Source organism: Stegastes partitus, unplaced genomic scaffold (genome assembly GCF_000690725.1).
Source record: "Stegastes partitus isolate 25-593 unplaced genomic scaffold, Stegastes_partitus-1.0.2 Scaffold1543, whole genome shotgun sequence".
Taxonomy (NCBI): Eukaryota; Metazoa; Chordata; class Actinopteri; family Pomacentridae; genus Stegastes; species Stegastes partitus.
Window position 1 is genome coordinate 43,276 of NW_007579274.1, and position 26,751 is coordinate 70,026.

General features: G+C 39.6%; 1 protein-coding gene across 2 annotated transcripts; it reads right to left on the reverse strand.

Moving 5' to 3' along the window:
* On the reverse strand, window positions 1-26,751 carry LOC103371209 (cyclin-Y-like). 2 transcript variants are annotated; one of them, XM_008300455.1, is made up of 11 exons: window positions 26,296-26,751; window positions 9,514-9,588; window positions 7,717-7,734; window positions 7,396-7,430; window positions 6,579-6,673; window positions 6,442-6,477; window positions 5,614-5,671; window positions 5,207-5,326; window positions 3,908-4,074; window positions 3,484-3,646; window positions 1-2,132 (listed from the first exon to the last, which is right to left on the reverse strand). In XM_008300455.1, exons 1-11 carry the CDS (start codon window positions 26,447-26,449, stop codon window positions 2,016-2,018), a joined length of 1,038 nt encoding a protein of 345 aa, XP_008298677.1. In that variant the 5' UTR covers window positions 26,450-26,751; the 3' UTR covers window positions 1-2,015. The 2 variants fall into 2 exon arrangements, with proteins under 2 accessions (XP_008298677.1, XP_008298678.1); XM_008300456.1 differs by lacking the exon at window positions 7,717-7,734.

Below are 26,751 nucleotides of genomic sequence, written 5' to 3' on the forward strand. Positions count from 1 at the left end.
TTATTAAACAAGAGTATTTCCTTTTATTAAAAACACAAATCAGCACATCCATAAATAATTTACAATTAACCTGTCGCAGTTCTTGAACTCTTTATACACTGTACAAAGTTAATTTTGCAAAATAATTCTATTTTTCTGGATTATTATTTAGACAAATGAGAAAAATAAACTGGAAAACCTGATCATTTCTTCACCTGTAGCAACAAAACCAAATACTGAAACAATGCTTCTCAAATTTGAAGGAAAGTTTAGTATAAATTTGTGCTGAATGAACACAGGGAACCTAGAAACCCTGATTCAAGGACACGTTATTGGTCCAACAGGTTGGTCACAGACTGGCAATGGTAGATAACTAGCAGTTCACACAGAACCGTCTTTCTGATGAACCACCTTCTGGAGAGGACTCTTTTAAGATTTGAGGTTTTAGAAGATCTTAAGTTGCAGCCAGACCCACAATGATACAGCTATCTTTGGTTCATATTATTATTTAAATGTTTATTATGGGCTCTGCTGCTGAAGTGCTATTGTGTTGTTAAAAAAAACAAAAAAACTGAAATAACTACAGATTGTGAACTCATCAGGAATAAGAGAAGCAGTTTGTTTGAAGTACATATAAGTCAAATGGTTTTCACAAGGGCTGGACAATTAATTAGTCAAAATGTAATTTGAAACAATGCAATTAGTAAACAACCGAGGCTACTATGGAGGATACAGGCTCTGCATTATGTTTAAACCAGGATTTAAACTGTTGGTTATTTGTGGGTAATATTTCATTATATTATTTATGTCAAACTCAAGTAGGATTGGTTGAAATTCAAATCACAATAACTATCAGAAAGACTGCAATTTGATATATTCTCCAAATCATTCAGCCCCAGTTCGCATGATAGAAACCTTCAAGCATCAGTCCAACAAGTTTAATACGACAGCACAGGAAAAGTAAAGACACTGCAGTGGCAGCATGAGACCAATGGGACAGGAGATTCCAAATTAACTCTATAATACTGAATAAATTAAAAATAAAGGAATGTTGTGCCACGTTCTTCCATCCGTTAGCATGTCAGCTGTAGTTATACTGTTTGTCTGAGGTTGGACTTTAGAGTGTATTTAAGTCTAAAACTTAAATTTAGAAGCTTGAGTTTTACACTAACTGTGTATTTAAACACATGTGTAAGGTGCAAAATGATCCTATTCCAGAAAGAAGAAATAAAAATTTAAAAAATCACTGTGAAAAGTTTCACTGGAAGAAAAGTTCCTGTGAAGACGGTTCACAGTGAAACCTGTGGCTCATCCAGACTGTAGTGTTTCTGGAATGATTGTTTCCCAAAACGTCCATATTACACTCAGAATTGTGGGAATATTGTTATTTTTTTTATTTGTTCTGGCCCTTTTTCCATCTGCGGACTTCAAAATTAGTGTTTCAACCCTCGATATGGCTGAAATGAGGAGCATCGCAATAAATCAACGTATTAAACAGACTACCTGAGTATCAAGAGGTGCGCTATAAATACTGTAAACCTTGTAGATTTCCAAAGAAGAAAAACTCGCTAACACTTTTATTATTCTAAGTCCAGTCAAAGGAAATAAATAACCAGTAGAAAGTCCAGTGCTACACTTCTGTTTGCGAAATTCTGCCGACATTACAGGTACAGGCAGCCGCAACTGTTCAAAAAGTTCCCATAATGAAGTCAAATAAATAAGATGCTTCGCTGTGGAGGTGCAGGTTGTGCCCAATATTGACATGATTCCCATGTCCGAAGAAACTTCAAGGCTCTGTCTCGTCCGGCGCTTGTTTCTTGAGCTTGATTTTCCTGCACAGGTGACATTAAAACAAGGAACTCCCACTGCTCTCACAAGAACAGAAGAGTTGAGGCACTGTGAAGGCATCAGGTTAAGGTACAGACCTCGTTCCTCTCTGCTCGAATCCAGTCTGAAGGTGTGAGGTCCACAGGTTGGTGTGAGTTTTCTCATCCAGCCTGATGCCAGCGTTCAGAACATGACAGTTTGCTTAGTGGTTAAGAGAGGATTGCAGGAACCCAGCGGATCCCACACAGATTGTCCACGCTGGCCGAGCGCTTCCTGGCTGCTCTCCGCACATCTTTGTACTTGTCATCACATAGCCTGGAAATAGCCTGCAGACAGGACATAAAGAAGGTTTCACTAAGTGTCTGGTCCATTGTGTTCATGTACCTGCTCCCCTCTCTGATTATTTAGATACCGCAGTGGAGCTTTACAATAAAAAGTTAGGATACTAGAATCTGAATGTTAAAGGCCCCATATGGTGAAAATCCACTTTCTTGTGTTTTGTTGTTGGTTTTAAACTTCGTTAAAAAAAATCTGTGAAGATAAGAAAACATGTACTTCAGCCATTCCTCAAGCACCTGAACAACAAGTGAGCCTCTTTGCTTTTACAGGCAAGTAAGAATTCAAGATGTCAGGGTTCGTCCTGAAGGGGGCGCAAACAGCAGCAGCTCAGCGGTTTTCAGAGTAAAACATCCTCTTTAGAACAGCCTTAGAACCAGGAGTTAAACAGTCAAAGTGAAGCGAAAAGTCTTTCAAGTATTTTGAGCTGAAAAACTAGAAGAAATACTGCGATGATCTTAATTCATTTTTCATCTGGATTTTTCAGTTTGTCTTGCTCCTTCTTCTTCTTCTTCTGGTTTGTTAAACATGAAACAATGGAAATACCGTTACTACAAATGACATACAGCTTATTTCTGCTAATAAAACACATGATAAAAAAGGGGGTTTTATTGCAAAATAACATTTCTACTTTCAGTGTTTCCTGTTATTTTGCTGTCGATATGTTTCAGAAAAGAGGTGAAGCTCTTCAAACACTCATTTTGCTTCAATAAAAGTCATTTGAGGATTTTTTTGTTGCTGTTTATGATCGATTTTGTGTCAAACAAGTGAACCCGCTGTGTGCAGAGCTTTTCTGTGATTATGGCATCAAAGGTTTTGTTTGTAGAGAAGTGAAAAAAATAAAATAAAAAATAAAAATACAGTAGTTTTGAAGCCACTTTTTGAGCAGCAGCATCAGAAACAAAGGCTCCAGAGGAACTACATTGAACAATGAAATCAGACAGTTAAAGTTATTGGCAGGTTTCTTTTTGCATTTTAAACACATCTGAAGATGAGTCAAATTAGGCTACTTTCAAAACTGCAGAATTAGTTTTGAGCATAGATTTTGAAGGCAGAGTTTGCTGCTGTGCACCACTGATGTCAGACTGTAATGCTACAGAGGAAAATACAAGAACGCTGCTGTAATGTAGCAGTGACATGAGTTCTATGGATATTTATTTCTGCTTCAGATCTTATCATATTGTGTTGCTTTTTTTTATTTGATACCACCACTGAATTTTCATATTATACACACAGTAGCTTTAATGGCAAAAGACTAAATAAGAGGAAAATAGAAATTACCTGAAAGAAAAACCAGACACACAGTAAATATGGAACTAAAGGTGTGTGGAAGCTTCTCACCTCTAGTTTCTGAGCCTTGTCCCTGCTGAGTGGCTCCAGGGGGAAGCTCAGGTTGTTGGACTCTGACAGCGATCGCAGGTCAAAGTAATACTTGGCGTAGACACTGGACGGCACGTTGATGTTGAACTGCAGCAGCTCCAGAAACTGTCGCTCCAGTTCATTCCTGGTTACAGGAGTCACAACATTTCTGCATCACTGGACTGAACAAATGGCTTTGAGAAACAAGAACACGTCTCTTTAAAATCCTGAGGTGGTTCTTCGGTGGCTTTTTGGCAAAATCTACTATTTTTAAGTGAACTTTTTGGTACTTTTGACAATCTCATGCAAAACATTTTCAAAAGAAGTCAGCTCCAACCAAATCCCAACAGAAACTTAATTCTGAACCAAAGCTGATCCTGATGAAAAAGAACCTCAGATCACGCACATGTCCTCCACTGTGATGTCCTTGAGGATCTGGCAGTAGTCAACGTTCCACACGGCCTGATCATCCCAGACTTTGGAGGCCAGCAGGATGGCGCCCAAGACGATCCTCTTCCAGTTCCCTGGACAGATGTCGATCTCTGCATAGGTCAGGAGTCTCTCCAGGTAGACCTGCACGACCAAACACGAGGAGGAGGACATCACTGAAGACTGGCCATGAAAGTTTTTAGGCTGTAATAATTGTAGTTTATTTACACACAGAGGCGATTGAAAGCTAAAATATTTGACACATGGAAAAGATAAAACACAAACTACAGCTGAATAAAGTTAAATAGTTTCCATGCAGTAATCCAAAACAGGGAGGATAAAGTGCACGCAAAATTATATAGAATAATTAAAACTGACAAACAGTTTTTAAAAAAAGACCAAAAAATGTGAATAACAACAAGTAAAGGAGACAGTATACATAAAAAAATAAAGAAATGTGAATTAAAATTATGTGGAAATAAGTGCAGACAAATTCAGTGAAGCTCAGGGAGTTTAACATAACAACAACATTTATTTTAAAAACTGATAAACTAACAGCAGTGGAAACAGTTTAGTTTTAAAAACGTCTGCATTTGGGGCAAATCTAAGTTTCAATTAGAGCTGGTTCCACTTTTGGCTTCACTAACTAATCAGAGACACCTACCAGGCTTCAATCAACATATTTCCTCTACGTTTTGCTCCCAGACGATTCAGACACTGACCGAGAATAAATGGAGGCTTGAATCTCGTTATACATTTAAATGAAATTGACTGCAGGGATCTAAGAATCGGAGGAATGTGTTCTCTTTTCTTTTGTGTTTGTCAGAGTTAAATAGACATAAAAGCACCAAAAACATTCTAAACATGTTGCCTAAAAACACGATAGCTTGAAAGCGTTACCTTCCAGACCAAACAACTTTTCACAAAGGCGGCTGATCTAATCTGATTACTTTATTCAAGCTCTGCTCTGTGGTGTCAGGACGTTCACGTTCACTCTGTCCTGTACGACATCCCACATTCATCACTGGTCTCTGAGACCCAACAACACACGCAGACACCCTGATATTTTGGATCACCAACAATTTACACACATCCCTGACTTGTCTGAACACGTTATAGTTCGATGTCCCCTGTGGCCAAACCAGGAACTCTGAGTGTTTGTGTGTGACGGCCGGTTGCAGCTTCTCTTTTTATTTCCATATAAAAAGTCATTCATGGTGTAGATTTGTGTTTCATGAGCTGCTCCACAAATGTAAGAAGAGGATAAAAATCTCACCAGTGTGACGATGGCGCACTCAGCAGTGAGCTGAGCGGCGCTGAACAACGTCCTGACAAAGCGGTAGATCTGCTTCTGCTCCGGGTCGTGTTGGTTGTAATCCAGCGGAACCTCGGATTTCTGAGCAAAGGAAGGACAGGAGAGTTTAGGAAAAGACCAAGGAGAGTCGCAAAATAAATGATGATGATATGAGACAGAGAAAGAAAGACAGAGGAAGGGAACAGCAAAAGAAAATGAGTGAAATTTTAAACAAGGAAAACTTCATTTATCTTTAACATGCAAAGTCAGCTGCTAAGAAAATATATGAAACATTGACGTGAGACAAAAAATCTGACCAACGTCTAACAAAATAAGTGGTTGCACATTTAACCGATTTGCAAACTGTGATGAAGGCAATGAAATCTTACTGAGAGAGGATGAAGCTTCTCATCAAAGATGTCTAGTAGCATCCCTCCATCTGTGTCCCTGCAATGAAAACATACATTTCACTACATCGTGAATTTAAAAAAAAAGAAAAGTTTTAGCTGAATTTATTGCTTTCACCAGAAACAAATAACGTAAATTGGTGGATAAGGTGTAAAAGCCACTGACGCTCAGTGGAAAAATATTTATTATGAAGTACTTTGATGATGAACTAAACATATTTGCAGTTGAAAAGTTTTCTGTTCAGTATTTGGAAGTTTGCATGTTTGAAAGATGTTTATTTGGTGCATCTCCATTTAAACATGTGGAGCCAAAACCACATATTACATGAATCAAAACTATACAATGAAAACTTCTTCATAAAATGGATCTTGATTATAATTCATTGCATTTATTTTCTAATGCCAATCCCAGTTCAGCCTAAACGGAGCTGCCCACATTTCTCTCTCCACTGCCACCTCCTCCACCTCCTCCACCTCCTCCAGCTCCTCCGGCGGGACACGGATGTCTTCCAAAACCGGCCGAGACACAATCTCTTACACATTTCCTGGTTCTGCCTCTGGGTCTCCTCCTAAGTGGATAAACCCAAACACCTCACATGGGAGGCGTCCAGGAGGAATCCTCGACAGATGCCTGAACTCCCTCCACCTTAACCTAAAAATCCACATCTGCATTCATCTAAAACCATTCATCCTAAAAGCTTAAGAACACAAATAAATGATGCAGAATGTGCAGCAACATTTGGGGATTTAAAGAAAACACTGCGTGCTCATTATCAGGTTCTCAGATCAGCATTCAGAATGAATCCTCACCTGTTTTTTATGTGATAGTAAATTGCCAGAGCAACACTGCAAAGAGAAGAAAGTGTTTGAATAATAAATACGAGTGCAGATACAGAATTGCTTGTCTGACATTGTGCCGTGTTTGTGCGCTGCTTCCATGTTGGTACCATTTAATGGTGTATTTGAGGTTGGGCTGGCTGACGGTGTTGTCATCCAGGAAGATGGTGGAGCAGGAGCTGTATTTCCTCCTCGATGCTCCATGCTGCAAACACACACATCAACACAGTGACTGTTATTAGAGTGAACATGTTTCTGTCTGACCCACATACAGTAAATCATGTCGCGGTGTCACACACAGACACATGCAACCTAAGAAACGTCAGCTTCTTTTGTGCACAAGTCTATTCAAAATAGTCTAAAAAACTGCTTTTTTAAACTGAGAGCCATCAATGAATCGCTGGTATGTTTGAAGTTTGAGGTCATTTAAAAAAGAAATAACATGATTATAAGATAAAATAGTTTTACGGAGCCCGTCTGGTGACATTGATAAGAAATAAAAAAATAACTCGTTCCCACGCATTAGTAAATGGTGGCCACAAGTTATTAATGCGTGGGAACGACATCGTTAAATTGTGGCCTTACATTACTAATATGAAGAAACAGGAGAAGTTGTGGAGCAGATGTCACAGTGCATCACACCAGCTGTGGATTCAGGATAACAGGCGGACTGGCATGAAACATGGAGCATTTTGATTTGATTTCATTTTATTTTAACCTTGGAATGAACGACACCGATATCCTGCCATCTCTTGCGATGAAGCACCGTGTGATAATTATGTCGTTCCCACGCATTAATAACTCGTGGCCACGATTTACTAACGCGTGGGAACGAGTTATTTTTTATTTATCGATGTCACCAGACGGGCTCCGTACTACAGTTTAGATGTTTTGCAGAGAAACAGAGAAAAAAACCTGCACACTCACATTATTAATGAAGATGCTCTTTCGTTTGTCTCGCACTGTAAAAATAAAGAGAACTTTTTCATTAAATGTCCTTTCTGCTCCACCAGCAGTCAGACAAACACAAATCCAGCATTCAGCAACTTGTACATCACAAGAAGCAAAGCACACGCTAGAGTGTTAATTGCAACTCATAAAAAAGTGTTTTGTTGTAGCTGCTGAGAAGTGACAGTAAAAGAAAATGTTAAGAGGACAAAATAAACACTGAGAGCTTCAGCAGAGAAAAAAAGAAAAAGTGCAGTTACACCACTAGAGGGAGACAAAGTCACACTGAAGACTACTCACCGCTCCTGAACGGCACCTCTGAAAGAAGAGCAACCAACAGCCTTATTCTTCCTGCATCACAGTCAGAGTCTCTTCAAAACATTTTCCAAATATGCTTTTCTTCAGCTGAACTTATGCACTTTTACTAATGATAACATGTCTTACATGACATTTTGTTTCAAAAAGCCCAGATTCCCAGTATAATACAGTCAGCAGTATTAATGTCCAAAACATTCTGTTCATTCTCACAAATTCAAATCCACTCTTTTGTTGTTGTTAGTTAGTTTGTTTTATTCTGTTTTTGCACTCTTCTTCATGAAATGGCAAAAAGCAGTTTGTAACGGCCGTCCAGGGAAGCTTCTGAGGGTTTAACAGATGAACAGAGGAAAGACGGAAAAAGTGTCCCGACTCGACAAAATTACATTTAAAAAATTTTCAATTTTTTTTGTTTTTTTGCTATTAGGTTGCTTTTGTTCTGTTTAGGGAATTGATTAAAAAGAAAACTATCTGAGAAGAAAACGTTGGTCTTTAAGGTGACATCTGCTGGGCAGCCTGTGATGAGAAGTTGCTGGAATTTAACACGAATTTTGTTGTTTTCTAAAAATTGCAGAAGAAACTCCTGCACACTGTGTAACTGCAGGAAAAACACATTTACTTGTTACATCTCAGTGCTAGACATTCATTAAACCTGATGTCTGATGAAGGTAAAGTACCAAAACCTTGCAAATAAATGTATTTTTGCAAGTTAAAAAAAGTGCAGGAGTCTTTTTGAAAGTTTTGGAAGTGCTTGTCCCTCCACCACACATCTGTCTCATGGAACAGATGAACAAATCAAAACAATCATAAATTGTCACAGATATTCTATTTGAAAGGCTCACAAGCCAAGTAGGTTGTAAACAAAATATATTGAAGGATTAGGCTAATAATTAATCATATTTTTAATACAACAAATACTGTAAAGAACAGGCCCAATGAAAAGAACTTGCAAACAGTGGTGTACATGTTTTTGGACTCCAGTGGAGCTCAGTGGCACAAAAGCACACATCAGGCTGCACACAGACAGCATCTGAGAGCAGAATTTATTTAGCATTGATTTAGTCATCAGAGGATTTGTTGATAAAAATAAAAAAGCAAAAATAACACCAGCTCAGTCCTTTTAAACCAAGAGGAAGAGGGACAGGTCACCTACATGTGGCTTTTTTGAGACTAAATATTGCAAATGACAAGCAGCAATAATCACAATAAGCTTCACCTATTCACATGTCAGACTTCATTTGGATCATTTATCTGGTTTCTCTGGATACAAAAGTCTATAAACTTGTGCAAAAAACAAAATAATCCAATATAATGACACGATATAATATCTAGAACCTGCATGTGTCTGATGCTAAAAACTGCATTGACAAGGAGGAAGGATTTCTTACATATACTGTTTATCTATTTCAACATTACAAAAGCCAGTACTGTCTAACTGTTTTCTCCTGATGCTGGAACAAAAGCACTGATCTCATGCTGCCATGTTTATGGCTCCATATTAATATTTCCTCTGTTTCAGTCTGACGCCTCAGAGCAGCAGCTGGACTTAACAGACATCAGCAGTGAGAGAGCAGCGTGTCGAAATAAGGCATGAGGTCAGTTTTATACCCGAGACACTGACCTGGACGTTGGATTTTTTATTGTATGTAAATTATTGAAGTACTACAGAACAACCAAGGTAAATGAAGTCAACACTATGGTTCCGTACAGTGTAAACCCTGAGACACTAACTTCTGTCCTGTTCTTATTCAAACTCATGTGAAACACAACAAAGCTACTCACCATCATTCTGCGATTTGCTGAGGAATATGGTGCTGGCCCGCGGATGGTCCGACGGGTTGTACTCCATGTTCAACTCTGTAAAGACACAAAGAAAATGTATTTCCTCATGAAATCCATCCATCCATTATCTATACACTGCTTAATCCTCACTAGGGTCACGGGGGGGGCGGAGCCTATCCCAGCTGATTTAGGGTGAAGGCAGGGGACACCCTGGACAGGTAATCCGTCTACTCTCCTTGTTTGCACTATTTCTTATATTTATATGTACATTTTTTATTTTTTATTTTTTCCTGTCTCGTATATGTGTACCTCTGTTGAATGCTGCTACCAACGATGTGAATTTCTCCATTGTGAGATAAATAAAGGCATATCTTATCTTATCTTATCTTATCTTATCACAGGGCTGTTTCCTCATGAAACATCAAAGATAATCAGAGACACATCACTGCAGAAGATGCATCATGTTCTTTTCAAAGCAGTAACACACGTGGTCTTCACATGGTAGTGACTTGTGAATCACAAGTTGTCCACCTGATAAAGCAGACCCTACTTTAATCATCTATTTTACTCTACATGGGACCATGATTTACAAAATAAACACCATTTGGTATTTACTAGATTTAAAACTAGCTATTAAGACCATAAACTCATTAGAAAAATGTTTACTGAGGTGATAAATCAAGTGAGAAGTCAGATCATTTTCTCACTGACAATCTGACATCTTTTTAGCAACCAGGAATCGCCCCCTGCTGGCTGCTAGAAAGAATGCAGGTTAAAGTCACTTCACATCAAACTGGCTTCACTTTTCGGAGGTTGTATCTATCTTTTATAGTCAGTCTATGGTGTAGTGCTAATTAGCTAAGGTTAGCATACTAGCATGCTAAACAAAGATGCCATTGTACCATTGCTGTGAGCATAGCAGCATTTAGCTCAAAGCACAGCTGTGTCTCAGTGCACACATTGACTACAGTCCTGTCCAATACATGGCAAAATCAAATTATAAAATGAATAAGAATCATTTATAAATGACGGCTACTTTGTTTTAAAATTTTACACAAGCTCCTAAAATGTTTAATTTTTGCAATCACCAGCTCTCTCTGTTTCCTGCTAGGTTTCCCTTTGTGAGGCTTTTTTGTTGCTGTTGTTCCTCTGCACACAAACACATCCAGGCATGATTCATTGCCATCCACAGCTAATCTGGACTGCATCATGGCCTGAAGGCACGAGCCGTGGACGTGTTTATGTGTGTGCATCTTTCAAAGCACAAGGGAAGCGCTCTCAAAATATGTGCCCTCAGCATTCAGGCCAAAAATTCCTTTGTACCTTGTTTCCTCGTAGATAACATCGGCTACTTTAATAACAGAGACTACGGTTAATATAAAGTGAGGGGGCAGCTTTCTCTCTCTCCATTATAAGCACTAATAAGCACAAATACTTGGCTTTATCTGATTGATATCAAACAAAACCCACCATAAACTTTAAAAATAACAGGAGAGCAGCGTTAGCGTTCCGTCCGCATACTGAAGTCGGCACAAAGATGAAATCCAGTAGTGTTCTCCATCAACTGGGGTTCTTCCAAAGAGGTTGCCTTTGGTGAAATCAGCATTTAAAAATGCCCGGCATGCAGCCTGCACTGCCAAATGTACTGACTCCCACAGTATGACTGTAACGGATCCAGATTAAGATCCAGACTATTTGATTACAATGCAGGCGGTGGGAGAGCAGTACGGTCCGTCATATGTTTCAGTCACAGCAGCTGCCTTTCAGACCGCTGACTGTAGGGGGTTTTAAAATAAGAATATCACTGCTAACACAAGTGTAGAAACAATCGTATCCAGAGAGAAATGCTGTCCAGCTCATGGCATGTGGTTCATTTTACATTCATCTGAGTCTTGATCATAACTGTTTGCCTTCAACAGAACTTCTTCACAAAAAGCAGAACTTCACTGAGTCTTGTTAACGCTGAGAAAATCCTTCTGTGCAACTTTAGAAACCAGTTCAGTGGCTTCAGATATGATTCATATTTTCTTATTGTTGTAGTTTTGTGTCATCAGCTCGTAGCGCTGCAGGAATAATGGATGCAGGTTTGTTTAGGTGGAAGGTTTCTCAGGTTTCTGATAAGTGTTGCTAATATTTTGTCCAAATGAACGAACACCTCTCTGAACAATCACAATACAAACTGAACAGTCATCACTAAGGTGGGATTTATTGGAGGCTTGTTGCATAACACTGCATTGGTTTTAGCCTTTTGTGCTAATAATCTGGCAGCTGGATATTAGATATGAATGTGTGTCCTCTATATTAGGGAGTGGCCCTTCGGCAAACACGATAACAGATAAACTACCTGACTGACGAAGGGTTCAGCTGATCGGTCATTAATTTTATAATCCATGAATAATGTTAATCAAACTCTCCACAGGACTCAAACTTCTTTCTTTCTCCTGCTGCTATTTTCAGACACAGAAACGTGTGATTCGTTCCAACCGAAGGCCTCAGCAGCCCAACAGGCTGAACAAACTCTGCCTGGATTAGACTCCAGTCCTGTTAGCACCTTATGCAACTGTAATCAGGACTATCCCTGCAGATTTCAACACGTTACACACAAACTACAGTCTAAACAGTAGATGGGCTTGTTTTCAGTGAGCTTCATGGATGTGTGGGGGTTCAGGATATTTTGACTGATCAAAGAAGCATTCTGGTCGAACAGTTTGATTAATATATAACTATTATTACACGTGTTAAGATGGAACTGAGTCATCAAAATGCATTTAAATGTGACTGAAAGATACCAGTGGTTAGGTTTTATACCAGTGTAGTCTTCAAACGCACAACACGCTGAGCTTTTGTTTCTGTTCAACTAATATTTGACAAGTAGCCATGCAGCAACACAAATAAACCTTTTCCGGTTTTCAATCATCCTATCGGGGATTATTTGGATCATCCAATCAGATAATCAGGTGTGAGTGCTGTTTTTCCTCTCAGTGAGCCCTGTTTGTGATTAGACATTTTACCTAGTTTAGACACAATCCTCACTGTAATGCGGTCAACATACTGCAAACAGACTTAACTCTTCTGCACACTGCCGTGGGGACATTCTGTTTTTCACAATGAAATGCATTTAGACGGATCAAATGATTAAACTGAGAGAAACTGCAGATATGCAGATGAACTGTTGCATGATGCATGAACACCTTCTTGTGACTGTGGAACTACTTTTCTTACACTGATGTGTCAAATATATGACAAATGTCTCACGTAAGAGTCAGTGTGAGGCTGAAGCAGCTCTTTACTGCTGACTTAGTGCTTTGAAGGCACAACCAGGAATCTGTATAAAAAATAAAAATACCCAAAGGTGGGATAGTTATTAGTCAGCAGGCCTACATATGAACTGTAACATCCTTTTTGAACAGCAACAGGGTAAATCACTAAAAACTTACATTTTAAATCAAAACTGTATTTTGTGTTTATACTCTTTGGTGTCTTTTTCTTTTTAAGGTATATCAACATTTATATTTTTATTTTTGCTGGTACTCTGAGAAATGACCTTTTAATTACACACTGCACATGTAGAGATATTGACAATAAAGTTCACTTTGGCTTTGACAACACAAAATGAACGCATTTTAATGAGAACAGAAACCTGCACCTCGTTTGACAACAACATGTCACTACACACAGTCCTGATGGTTGGAGGACCTTTTCTTTTTAAACTCTCATGGGAAACTCTTTAAATTGTTTCTGTGTTTAAATGATAGAAATAAACTCATGTGATATGGTCCTGAAAATATTTCTGATCCACGTTTCTCAATAAATCCTGTGTCCTACAAGGCCGACCTACTGGAATTCCCGGAGTGCACAGAAGCTGGTGTCAAGTGTCGATACGTGATATTCACCACCTCAAGTAAACTTTAACGAAGACTTGCGGCCGGCTTCTGGACTCTGAAACAGGAGGAGGTCAGCTAACCCATCAGCTGGCAAGCCTACCTGTCTGTCCTACTGCTCTTACATAATGAATTAACAACAAGCGCAGCCTGCTCTTTACAGTGCCGTCCATAATTGCACTATAGTGTTTCCAACATTGTGTTGATGTGCTTCTTTCTAGAGCCCCTTTTAACTTGTCAAAACATTCCTTCTACCAGAACCAAACACTGAGCCAAGGAATTTTCTTCAGCATTTTCTTTCACAATAATTTCCAGACAGCACAGAGGGCTGCTGAGGATCAAGCATTAGATTTTGTGTGTGTGTGTGTGTGTGTGTGTGTGTGGTTTAAACGTTTTGTGTTTTGAGCATCTTGCTGCGTCAGTGTCTCACAGAGAGTAGTCTCGCTTAGCCAGCCCATTCTGTAGTGCATAATACATCGCATCCTTAAATGTGGCAGCCTCAGCAACATGATGCTGCTATCAGTTACCACAATCCGCTGTGTTTCAGGGACACATTCATCTCATCCATTTCTTCAGCTCTTTACTTCAGGTCTGACAAACACCCTCAGGGATTTTGATAGATTTTCAGATTACGGAGCAAAGAAGGATTTAAAATAAATAAATAAATAAATAAACTATTTCACTCATTGATCGGGACAACAAAAGCCTGCAGGCCCTGAAGAACATTCCCATGTCTTCCACTCAACACCGAATATGTAAACTCAGACCTGAAGGAGGCAGTGCTTTGAATTTTACCACCAAGATGCTTGTTTCATAGAATTCATAAGTTCAGACACAGTCAAGGTTGCATCCATACAAGCAGGGAGGAAGTAAATGTCCTGCTGAAGATAATGGACTATTAGGAATGGAGCAATATGTTGTTCTAAGGGCTGATACCAATGCAGATCATTACCAAGGAAGAGAGGAGAAGAGAGACCAATATTTGGAACCAACATACATTACATGTTAGATTTTAACAGCCTGTCATAGCAGGAAACCTGTCAGACATAACGACACTTCTCCATTATTAAGGCTTACTGTAGCTGAATACGTACAACAGCAGCAGCACTGATGCATCCGAGCATCTCTGGATGTTTGGCAGCTCTCGGTGTTTACTGGGAGATCAGCTGATTAAGATCACCAACAGTTTCCTGCAGTTACGTATGTGGTTGTTCTGTTGTTGTTTTTTGTTAATATTTCACTGTTCTATCACTTTTATTGCCCACTAAGGCCCAGATGTTAAAGCATTATTAGTTCATGTTTTCTAGACCAGGGGTTCTCAACCTTTCTGCTGCCAATGAAAAATCCTTTAGACTATTTGTTTTCTATCGTTATTTTGTCATTAGATTTTTTTAAAAATATTTTTCTTAATAACATACACAGCCATCTCACGGCCCCCCTGTTGAGAACCAGTGTTCTAGACACTCTTGGCCATTAGCCATTAGCCATTAGCCATTAGCCATGAGTGTATCCTTAGCTCCTGTGAAAGTTGCTAATTTCCTGGTTTGTGGCAACGGCTTTTGCTTTTTGTTCAGTTTTTGTGTCTCTTCCAGAGAGACACTGCTAAGACCACAGAGTGACTACAGACAGAGAGAGTCAGCTTAAGACCCACAGGAGTGCATTTAACTGATCGACTATCGATTACTATTAACTACACCGATATTCGGAAAGATTGCAAATACTGTCCCCAGTAACTGGCCAAGACAATAATCGGTGTAGTCCTACCATCTGCTATCTTATAGTCATGTACAGAGCCAGATGGTGGATATTGAACCCTATTAATGGTTCCAAAGTCTCAACTTGTTATTAAAAGTACCAAAGTCTTTGCCCTTTGGGCCCCTCAGCTGTGGAGCTCCCTGCCAAGAGATCTTAGCTTCCTCTTTTAAATCTATTCTTAAGATGCGCTTTTATCATGTTTACTAACTGTTGGTATCTCTTGGAATTATTTCAGTTATTTTATCTTGTGATATTTTATGTTTTAGAGCTCATTCACATGTGCAATCTAGTTTTATTTGTACAGCACTTCATAATTTTGTTTTAGAAAGGTGCGATATATATAATAAAGTCACTTAATTATTATCATTATCTTTTATTAGGTGCCAGATGTTTGTTAAAATATTTGCTAGGACATATTAGTCCCATGCTAGTCAAACGTTCACAGTAAGATAGCCATTAAAGTCACAAAATACTCCAACTATCATGTTACAGAATATTGAACTTTAAATTTAGCTTTCAGTTTTCATTTTTAGGCTTCACGATTCAGATCATTTGCACCGTCAGACCAGCTCTGCCTCTGACACCAGCGTGAGCAGCATCGACAGGGTGCATGTTATGAATGTGATCCCAGTGTTATTGTTGCAGTCTGTGGTAACATGAACTCTGATTCGCTCCCATGCAGCCAATGAACATGTTCACTGTTCAGTCATGCGTATTAACTTTGGGTGGTTTCATCTTAGAGGAGGATTTGAACACTGCTGCCGTGTGCTACACATGAACATGTTTAACGTCTGCTGAGTGGAAATCATTACTAAACTAAGCTCATTATCATGTGTAAAAGAACTGAGCCGCTCTATATTACTATAAACCGTTAAAGTGATGCAGAAAAATATAAACAACAAGTCTGATTGACCTCTGATACATTTATCCTGAATAACTGAGGTGTGGCATGTGAAAAAGTCTGGATTTCTGTCCAGATGTTTGCAGCGAAAGAGGTTTCAAACAATGTATTTTGTGAATATTGCACTATAAATACATTGAGGTCAGGGAGAGATTAATAACGTCAGTTTTGATAAACCAGGTTGAACGCTCGGCCGTATGGCTTTTGCTCAACATTTGTTCCATTTTCATTATCATGTTGCACATCAAAGAACAGCAGGACGTTATTCTAACCCCACACGTACTGTTTCAACACACACACCACTGGCTCCGAGTGGTATCACAGCAGGTAAAACAAACAGGACCAGCACACACATGCACATGGCCCCATTTTCCTGGGAGACAAAGGGAGAGTTCCCTGGGAAAGCACTGATAACCTAAGCTGCACAAACACACACACATCAGCCCTGCTGCCAAAATACAGAGTGTCCGATGCCTATAATACTATGGCACAAAAAACCTCATAAAAACCAGCTCAGACAGTCAAATTAGCAAAACTTTGAACAGTTTTTTAAGCCGTTTATGCCTCATAAGTAAACTAATACAATGGTGTATTATTACACCATTATTACTACTACTACTATTATTATTATTATTATTATTATTATTATTAATGATTCACTCTTTTGTTAATGGTCCTGCCTACTGATGAAGAAAACATAATCAATGAATTGATCGCTACATTGCACCAATTACTCCATCTCCCTGTTAAGGGTTATTAAACCACTGACTGATTACATCTCAGCGAATGCAGGACTAACCAGAGATTAATCATGGACGTTCATTTGGAGCCTCATATTGAAGCTGTGACATTACATTTAATGTAAAAGTGTCTCTGATGATATCAAACCAAAGTACTGCTTCATTTTGGCGGCTAAACATAATGGAAGTGGTTTCTTTTAGTTTTTTTTTAATTTGACTTTCACTTCTTTTCTCATTTCTCACTGCCCAAATTCTGAATGCATCGGCCCAGTTTACGCCAAGAGATATAATGGATCCTTATACAGTAAGGATTTAAAAAATGTAGCCCTAAAAAGGGGGAAAAACTACAAACGTGAGCTCTCTTACATTTGATCTTTTTCTTCATATTCTTAATAGAACATTGTGGCAAATGACAGTAAAAAGTAAAAACAAATGTCAGTGTCATCAAACATCACTGTGCTGGTGATGTTCATACAGCACCATAATGAATGTTGCTCCAGGACCCTCACTGCAACTGACTCATGATGTTTTAATAATTTTACAACTTTGCGCAAAAGACTGCAAAAATATGCACAAAGGATCCGTCTGACTTTCGGTCTTATTAACATTTCAGGCTTTTCTAACATGAGGTTTATGCATCAAACAGTCTGTTTTAACCATGAGCACGTTCTGTTTCAAAGCCCAATCCTTTAGGTTTTGCTTAAACAAGGTCAAGTAGTTTAACTGGTTAAATTAACAAAACTGGGACTGAAAAACTACTTCTTTTTTGTTTTGTTTTTCCCCCAAACTGCAAATAATATCGGTCCAAAAATGCAAAGTTAACTGCACTTTTGGTTTCACGTGGACACGAACTCCAGTTTAAATAAACCCAAGTGCAATTCATTATTGCAAATATTCTTAAATTTGTGTTCTTAGTATCCTTGTGTTCCTCTGTTTTTCTTATTTATATTGTGTATACACTGTATATGCCTCACCTCTTTAATTCATGGTTGTGTTTTCTTGCTTTTCTTACCGTCACTTTGCTGCTGTGACGTAGCAAATTTCCCTTTGTGGTATTAATAAGGTATATTCTATTCTGAACCATTCATCCACAACAACCTTCTCACAAACTTACATACAAACTGTATTTCTACCTCAGCTGACTTCAAAAAGCCTTTTCTGCCAAAAAAAAAAAAAAAAAAAAAGCCTGAATACAAATTTCTCCTACGACTGACACCGTGATCGGTCAGCTGCAAAGACGGATTCTCGAGCAACGTATCAGACAAACAGCATCTGACCCTGGTTAAAAGGGGTCCGTCTCAAGGTCGGATGAGACGATGCATATTTATCTACATCAATCTAGCAGAGCTTTTGATTGGTTGTATAATCAGTCCTGACGGCGCCCTATAAGATCTGATCCTTATTCATTTAAATCAGACCGTCTTTAAAGTGCTTTCTGTCCCGACAGCTCAAAGCCAACACGCCTTTGTGAAGTGATAATTAGTGGGATGAGGTAGTCTTGGTGTGCACTGGGACTAAATTACTCTCTCATTACTAGTCACTAAATCAAACAAAGCCTCTCTCCTGTGAATAGACCCTGAATAAAATAATTTATCCCTGACAAAGGGAGGAAGAAGCAATAAGTCTCAGTTCTCTGGGTCCCAGTCATTGATTTGGGTGTTTTGCTGCTGTTGTTGTTGTTATTTTTACAACATTCCCAACCTCGGGGCTGTTTCAGCTTTACAAACGTGTTGAGCTGAGCCATCTGTGCCTGGTGAAACATATGACTGCTGCGGCCATAAAAATAGTAAAGCTGCTTGATGTGGCTTCAGCCACAAGAACTGAAGGCATTGTGCTACTTCAGAGAAACTTTGCTTTATTCTTTTATTCTCTAGTTTATTAGACATCTGAAACTACACTAGAAAAAAACTGCAACATGTCTCATTTTTTAGGTTAATTTCAGGGCAAAGCAAAAAAAAAATGCTATATAGTCATTTGTTTTCATTTCTTCATGCACTTTGTCGCTCTGGTTTATAGTAGAAATACTTTAAATACTTGCTGTGTATTTTTAGTTTAATAGAGGCGCACTCATGTCCTCTTCTATGCCTGGAACATTCAACAACTCCTGCTGTGGTCTTGATGAGAAAGGATGACTGTTGTGCTGCTCTGAGCACATGAGCAGCAGCTGATTTTCAAAAACAGTGAAGGCCATGGTGCAGCGTGGAGCATGAACAAGATGGTGAATGAAATGTTTGTGCAAATGTACGCCAGTCCCCCATTAAAGCCACTGGATCAATATATGTCTCCCTCTTGTCTTTTGGACATTGGCCCTCTGAGGGGTCCTGTGGTGTCTGGAAATAGGGCATCAGCAGTAGATTGTTCAGCTCCTTGCTCTATTAGAGCTATATTGATTGTGATCTTTGGGAGCTGGTTCAACACCTTGGGCTCTTGGTTGTGTTCCTCGAGCCCTTCCTAAGCAGTCTTTTGTGATGTGGTTGAGCTGAAGGAGACTGCTGGTGTTGCTGGTCAATGATATTCACTTTACCTTGTGACTTACTGGTACATGCTTATGGATGTTCTACTATGAAGATGTTTCACCTGCCGTAACAACCTGTCTCCTCTCCAGGCTCTGTTTTATTTGAATACACTCCCCATCGTTGTCATTTCAAACCACGCTATTCCTCACCATTGGCCTGTCCCATAAAGCACACAAAGAAAAATGAGGATAAATTAACCTCACAAAATCAATCAGGGCCAAAGCAGTTCAATTAAGGTCATTTCAAGTTCATGAAATCAAGGTAATCCAATACAGGTTCAAGGAACTTTTCCTTGAGCAGCCTGAGAGGGTGAATGTGGATCAGATGGATCCATCACAGCGCAGAGCAGCAGTACAGAGACAGCAGCAATGTTCACGTCCATCAAGATGTGAAGAATTCAAACATCTAATCACCAAAAAAGCTCATACAGCTTCCAGAAACAAAACCCGACAGAAATGCTGGTAAGAAATTGCTGCTCGACTGAATGCAAGCAGCAACAAGGTGAAAATGTGATGAAATATTTTGATAGAACCTCATTAAATCCAGGATGTGAACTACAGGAGAGTCAGCTTGGCTCAGTTTAATACAACATGACCTCTAAAGAAAAAATGATCTGTGAAGTTTGAGAGCTCTCCATAATATAGACAGCGTGTTATTTTTCTGCATCGGATTGTGCATTTGACTGATGCATAATTTATGCATGAGGGCAATTAAAAGAAATGTGTTGCGTCGCTATGACAACCAGGTTTATTTTTTTGACATTGTTTTAAATTAAGCAAATACATATTAAAAACAGTTTGCTATCTGGAAAATAGAGGATAGAAGCAAGTGGATAAAAAAAATAAAAAACATCTGTGGTCAACATAGCCTCACTTTTTGCAGTTAACCCCAAATTATTTATATCAATATTATCATTCTACCGGGTTCACTGAGGTTAAGGCTCATGTTCAGAATCAAAATCAGGAAATTTTAAGTGATAAAAAAAAAGATAAATATTTACAGTGTGCAGGAATGTGCAAGTTATTTACCTGAGATTGTGCAAATGTACACAGCATATGGTGTAAACAACTTGACGTGCAAATAACACACAGAGTAAATGTCTGGAGGATGAGGGGGGAGGCAGCGACACGGGGGATCTCTGGCCTGGTTAAAGAGGTCAGCTACTGTTAGCAGCTTTATGCAGCCTAACCCTAAATGTCTGAAATCATACAGCAAAGAATTGAACCTATACGTAGGTTTACATGTTGTTATTTATAATAATTATTTTTTTTTACTGATACTCTATCATCAAGTCTGGCCCACCAGAGAGTCTGTGTTAAAACCTTCACTTTCACATCTACTCCCAAGTACTGGAGGCTTCGGCTTGCAGTTGAACTATAATGAATTCACCAACAATAAGTCAGACTTATTGAAATAAGCCTGGCTTCTTTGGTAAACTCGCTTTACGGACCAGGCCTCTGCTCACCAGCTCTCCTGTTTGTTTTAACGAACTAACCACCTAATCAGTCCGTCGCCTGTCTTCACACCTGATCCTTATCAGTCCTCGGTGCAGGTGTACAATCTGCTCCAGCCAACTTTCACTCTTTTACCAGATTGTCTGTTTCCTATAGTTGTGGTTGTAGCTTTCCAGTGTTTGTCTTGTCTGGCTTTTTCAATCATCCAACTGTTTCTGACCACTGCCTGCCTGCATTTGCTGCTTTTAACTTGATTGTGGATAAAAGCCTGTCGCCGACTGACTCATCAAAGCCTCGCGTATCTTTGACTGTCTTGAGCTTGTGAAGCATGTTTTCTGAACCTACTTTCTAAACCAGTAAAGAAGGTAACCACAAAAACTCCAGCATTATGAATTAAAGCCAAATACATAAGTAATAAAATATCAGGTGGTGAAATGTGTACCAGAGGAACAAAGGCATAAAGATAAAGCACTGAACACTTTGTGTCTTCAGTCTAATTTCAAACAGAAATGTTAAAGAATAGCATAAACACTCAGCAGAGGCGGAAAGGAAACAAAGGGAGAACCCAGAGGTGGATATCTACAAGCTACTGGTTTCCAGTGTTCCCTACACAACACTGATCTGCTATGCAGAGATCACAGATAAGCTCTGTGATTGTTCATATCACACTGTTACATTACAAGTACAACCAACCCAATGAAAACAGGAATAAACAAAGGCTCAAGTTCAACAATAAAATGCCCATCATTTGGAAAGCACAGTGCATACACCTACACAATGTAATAAATATTCTCCTGTTATTTATGCAGCCTGTAGCTGAAGAAATTACTTGTTAGAGCAAAGCAAGTCATTGTCCAGCCAGACGCATCAGTTTTCAGCAAACACAAGTTCCAAAATATAATTTAGGTTTGTCAATGCAGTCCAGATGAATACGCAACTATCACAACACGAGGTGGTCCTGACACTGGAGGAGCCGCTTTCCTTCCAACACACTGTAGCAGCACATAAGAGCCTCGGCTGACGCGTGATGCCTCACAGAAACAACAGTCGTTTTAAGAGAGAAACACAGTGGGCTTTGTCAAAGAAAGGTAGATCATATGACAGCTTTGTCTCTGGTTCTCGCTCCCTCCATCCATCCATCCATCTTCCACCTCCAGGGCTGCTGTCTGTCTGCACATGCAGAATGACGCCCTGTGTGTTCACATCGACATAGTGGAAGGAAACAACAAACCTAGGCCAGTTCTGGACAAATATTGTTTAAAATAATAAGAATTAGTGGAGCACACAACATGCGTTTACCTCTGGATCACAGATTGGAAGAAGTAAACTGAGATGCTAGTATTTTCTGCCTCTCCACTCCAGTAGAGAGCACAGATGTGTATCATGTTTAGTAACACGTTGCCTTCATATTTGTTTCATGACATTTGTGTTTTTTGGGGTGTTTTTTGTAGGACGTGTTACCAAAAATGTGCAACACACAAAGTTTGCTCATGCTGACAAATAAGTATTTCAAAATACCTTTGCATGACAACATGAGAGCCCTTCAAAACAGCAAAAGCTTTCATTATGCCTAATTAAGCTTTTATTCTGAAACTCCAGCTGCCAGCAGGTTAGTTGTGGGCAAACTTCAAATCTCCAAGTCATTGAAGTGATGTTATGTAGTGAATCAGTCCTTAATAACATCAAGTGCTGGTTGGTTTAGGACTTCAAGACTAAAATGCCCCAAAACACAAGTCTGTGTCCGAGTCATGATAAAAAAAAAACATCTATCAAATTGATATTTTAATCAAACATAATCTCTGAGGCTGACATGACAGACATAGCTTCCTATATGGAGAACAAATTCCCAACAGCAATTCAACATATCATTCTCTCTCTGAGTTTATTAAAGGTTTATCTTCTACCAGCAGCCAAGCTTTGGCTGATTTATCTGCTCTTATTATCAACTACTTGAATATCAAAACTTTTGATATTCCTGTTTCTGATCAAATTCCCAGGCAAGAGAAACTTCCACAGTCGACCAAGGTTCTCCATGACTCCTTGAACTCTGTAATCCATTTAACGTGTGACAGCCTGTTCAAAAAGAAATGATAATTCTCTGCTAAGCAGCTTGCGAGGCTCTGATCAAACCCAAGGCAGTGCTTTGAGTTCTGCACATCCTCATGCAGCCTTTATACACACTACGTTAGAATTCCTGTAAATTTCTCCCATTTCAAGAAGGTCTGTGTGGATTCTCAGTCATCCAGGTCATGGAAGTCCAGTCTTGCTTCTTCTCTTTTCTTGAAGACATTTCACCTCTCATCCAGGAGGCTTCTATGGTTCTAAAGAACCAAAGAACTGAACTAAACTAAAGAAGCGTCTTGGATGAAGCACCTTCAAGAACCTGAACTAGAACTTCAGCTGTGTTTTTACAGAAGCTATAAACCTTTCCAAGTGAGATTAAAGCTGTTTCTCTGGCTGGAAGAACAACCGCCATTAGAGCTTTCTAAAAAGAGGGGAAACACTTTTCTTGACATAAGAAAATGACAAACACTGCTGAGATCATTGCAGAATGTCAGCAGGTTAATTCTAAGTCAACTAAGAGTAATAACAATAACTTCACCTAGAAGATCAGAACTGGCCTGCAAGATTAAAATGGCATCAATAAAACAAATACATTGCTTGAAAATGAATAACAGCACAGTTCAAAGTAGAAAATGGGTCATGAACTGATCCATCACCAGTGGAAGAACATACCAAACATTTGCTGGCTCCAGCCTGGCAAAAAATGCTAATTCCTCTCTTATATAAACATAAATGTGATAACTTTGAGTTGTTATTCAGTAGAAGCTGTCGTGGGCTCTCGGAAATAAAACTTAATGGGCATGTTTCAGTACTTAATTTAATTTAATAAACCTAACAGTTAAACACAGCGACCTGCTCCTGCCGTTGCTTTGATCGCGGCCCGTGTGGCTCAGTTTGTGAATCAAAGTGGCTTAAATGGATGGACGGGTTATGTGCAAATTTCTAATGGGCTCCAAACCTAATCGTACTGCATCATGGAGCACTCCAACCAAAATGGTACCAACTTTTCGATGCCCAAAGGCCAGCCCATTCAATAAGGGACACGTGGCGTCCTGAAAGCACCATGTCGTGCTCTAAATTGAGGCGTTAATTCGTGGCAGTCATCCGTCCCTGGAGGCTTCTTCTATCTGCTCCGTCACAGGCTCACAGCTGCCTCTCTGGGCTTTTCTTTGGTGGGAGTGAGGATTTTTTATTTTTTTGTCCGATATTGGAGATTCTAATGAAGCCCACTAATCTCCATCACACTGTCTGTGAATTCATAACAGAACGAGCACATTAGACATGCTCCGGCTTCAATCACCGAGACAGACGGCCTCTCAGCACGAGTCGCCTTTATCCCCATCGAGGAGCGTCAGTCGACCCTCTCAATCTCCTTCATGTCACTTTTTCAACTCCGTTAGAGGAGCATCTGGCTCTACGATTATGCATCTCATTAAAAAGGTGACCCCTAACACACCCTAATACACATTTCCATTTGTTTTCAGTGATCTCAACGCGGCCTTGATGGGGATATTGAAGCCATATTAACAATTTTAAACAACTATAATACAAAGCACTCCATTTAATGCCTCCACAAAGGGCATGCAGAATGTAAGTGGCCTACACTCTCTTAGCTTACAAGAGGAAATGACATCTCTGATCAATAAAAAACAGGTCTCCCACCATGCTGGCTCAGTGCAACCAGAGATCTGCACATTTTCACTTCAGCTAATGAAGGCGGATACTTTCCTGGAGCACAATATGCCACACTTCATGATTTCAGCGTCAGGCCTCGTAACATTTGCATATCACTGTCAACACAGAACAAGTTGTGTGAAGTGATTTGGTGACATTTTTATATATATTTGCATTAAGTTTGGTCTAAAAACATTACTGAACATTACAGAGAGTGGAACAGATACAAAACTTTTCCCATTCATTTTGTTCCACAATTTCACATCTATTTCCAACTGAAATGTCCATAAAAGCAAAACTTTAATGACAAATATCACAGATGCTGTCACTTTAACAGACTGATGGCGCAGCAATGTTGCATAAATGTGTCAGAAAAGTGACAAAAAAAATGTCAAATGAAACGACATGAAAGTCTATATACAGTAGAAACTTAATGTTGGCAACAAACCAGCAGCAGTCCTTATCATAAGGAAATGTACTTGTATGTATTTGAAGATATTTTAGTTTAAGAAACTGAAGTCAAAAAGAGTGAATGTGTTGATACAGCTAGAATATATCTAATAATTAATGCCCTGAAATCTAATATCACTGGCTGATCATGGATTACTCAAAAATTATTTGAAATCAAGCTGGTCAGAAAGAAGTAAAAGAACTATTTAAAAAAAAAAAAGAAAGAAAGAAAGAAGGAGGTTCTTGTACAGTTTCTGAGAAAATCCATTTATATGAAATGGTTGGCTGTTGGCTGAAAAGAGGCAACCCATTTAGGAGACACTCTCCGGCGTGAATGGGTCAATTGTAATGCATATTAGCATGTGTCAGAGAAGGGGGCCGCGTTCCGTAGTTGCAGTTTCTTTCATGCACAGGCTGAAAACAAAGAGCAACACAAAGGAGTCGCCCTCATGAACACAGGATGTTGTCTGCAGCTCCGTATCAGTGTGCAAGGACAACACGGCTGGAAAAACAAAATGCACACACCACTCTCGCATATATCCAGCCGCACTGATGTATCTCTGCTTTTCGCTGAGTTTTGCTGAGAGATGAGGAGGTTTACCAGAGGCCAGTGAGGCTTCTTCAGGACATTAGAAAGGTACAGATTTTTATAGAAAGTCACAGAACAAAAATCTGTCCTGGTCAACTGGTCATCCTGAGAGCTTCAGTAAAAAGCAGCTGGACTTGGTTCTTGAACATGTTCCACCTCTTAGCTGAAGAAGCCTCTTGGAGAAGCTCTTCAAGAACCAAAAAAAGAAGTCGAGTTGCTTTTTTTCTCTGAAGCTCACAAGTCAAGTGGTGTCACCCGAGGTTTAAAAATAACTGCATTGTGTGATGCTGAAGGCTACAGTGGTCCTGATCTTTACGTAATGTCACCAAACTACAACATGTTGCAAAGATTTTTGTGTTATTCTCAAAGGGCTTAACTGTATTGAGGTTTTTTTCTCATTTTATAATGCTTTAAGGGATTGTACAAGATTCTAAAACAGTATATTTTACTCTATTAGACCACATTTCATTCATTTACATGGTCTCTTATTGAATTTCTGTGATATTCTGCTGCCATCATAGCCTCTCAGTGGCACAGCCAGGCTTGTAGTTGGGCTTCATGATGATGTTTGGTTGGACTGTTGATGCCACAGTGAAATGATTAATCCCTATAATGGTTCCATCCTCCTCTAAACGCTGCACTCCCTTTTAAAACTAATACCAGGATTAGTAAATAACTTTACCACCCTGTCTGCTCAATTCTCAGAGCAAAATGCCACGTTGACAACCTGATAAAGTGTTTTGTTTTGTTGTTTTTACCGTCGACGTTCTCCCTGTCGCTGATGTGCTGCAGGTTGCATCCTGTCTCCTCCCTACTCAGATCCGACTCCTGGTGGTACGACTCCAGCCTCGAGTGGGCATTTCTGCGGAGCTTGGGGCTGGCAGACACGCAGCAAGAGGTCGTGCTCCCCATCTTTCACCCCCTCTAACAACCCCTGAAAGGCTGGTTGGGGTTGCTGCAAAAAAACAAAAACAACAACTGGCGGTCCTATCCGCTCAAACAGGAGCCGAAACGCGCCGGTCAGCAGAGATCACCAGAGCGCAGAGGCAGCATCCTCCCAGCGGCGTCCACGGATCCTGTCAGTCGTCCACGGAGGATACGTCGCTTCCACACAGCCGGTGGAGGCTATAAAACGGGCAGATGTGCCACCGCTATCCCGGGCATCGTAGAGCAGGATGCATCCTGGAGGCGGCGGCGGCGCACGGTGCTGTGTG

Excerpts from the sequence above, each read along its gene's own strand:
- LOC103371209 (XM_008300455.1), bottom strand. The coding sequence starts at position 26,449 with ATGGGGAGCACGACCTCTTGCTGCGTGTCTGCCAGCCCCAAGCTCCGC. Across the intron at positions 6,674-7,395 it reads AGAGCATCTTCATTAATAAT|CATGGAGCATCGAGGAGGAA; the intron begins GTGAGTGTGCAG and ends GTGTGTTTGCAG. Across the intron at positions 5,672-6,441 it reads TACTATCACATAAAAAACAG|GGACACAGATGGAGGGATGC; the intron begins GTGAGGATTCAT and ends TTTTCATTGCAG.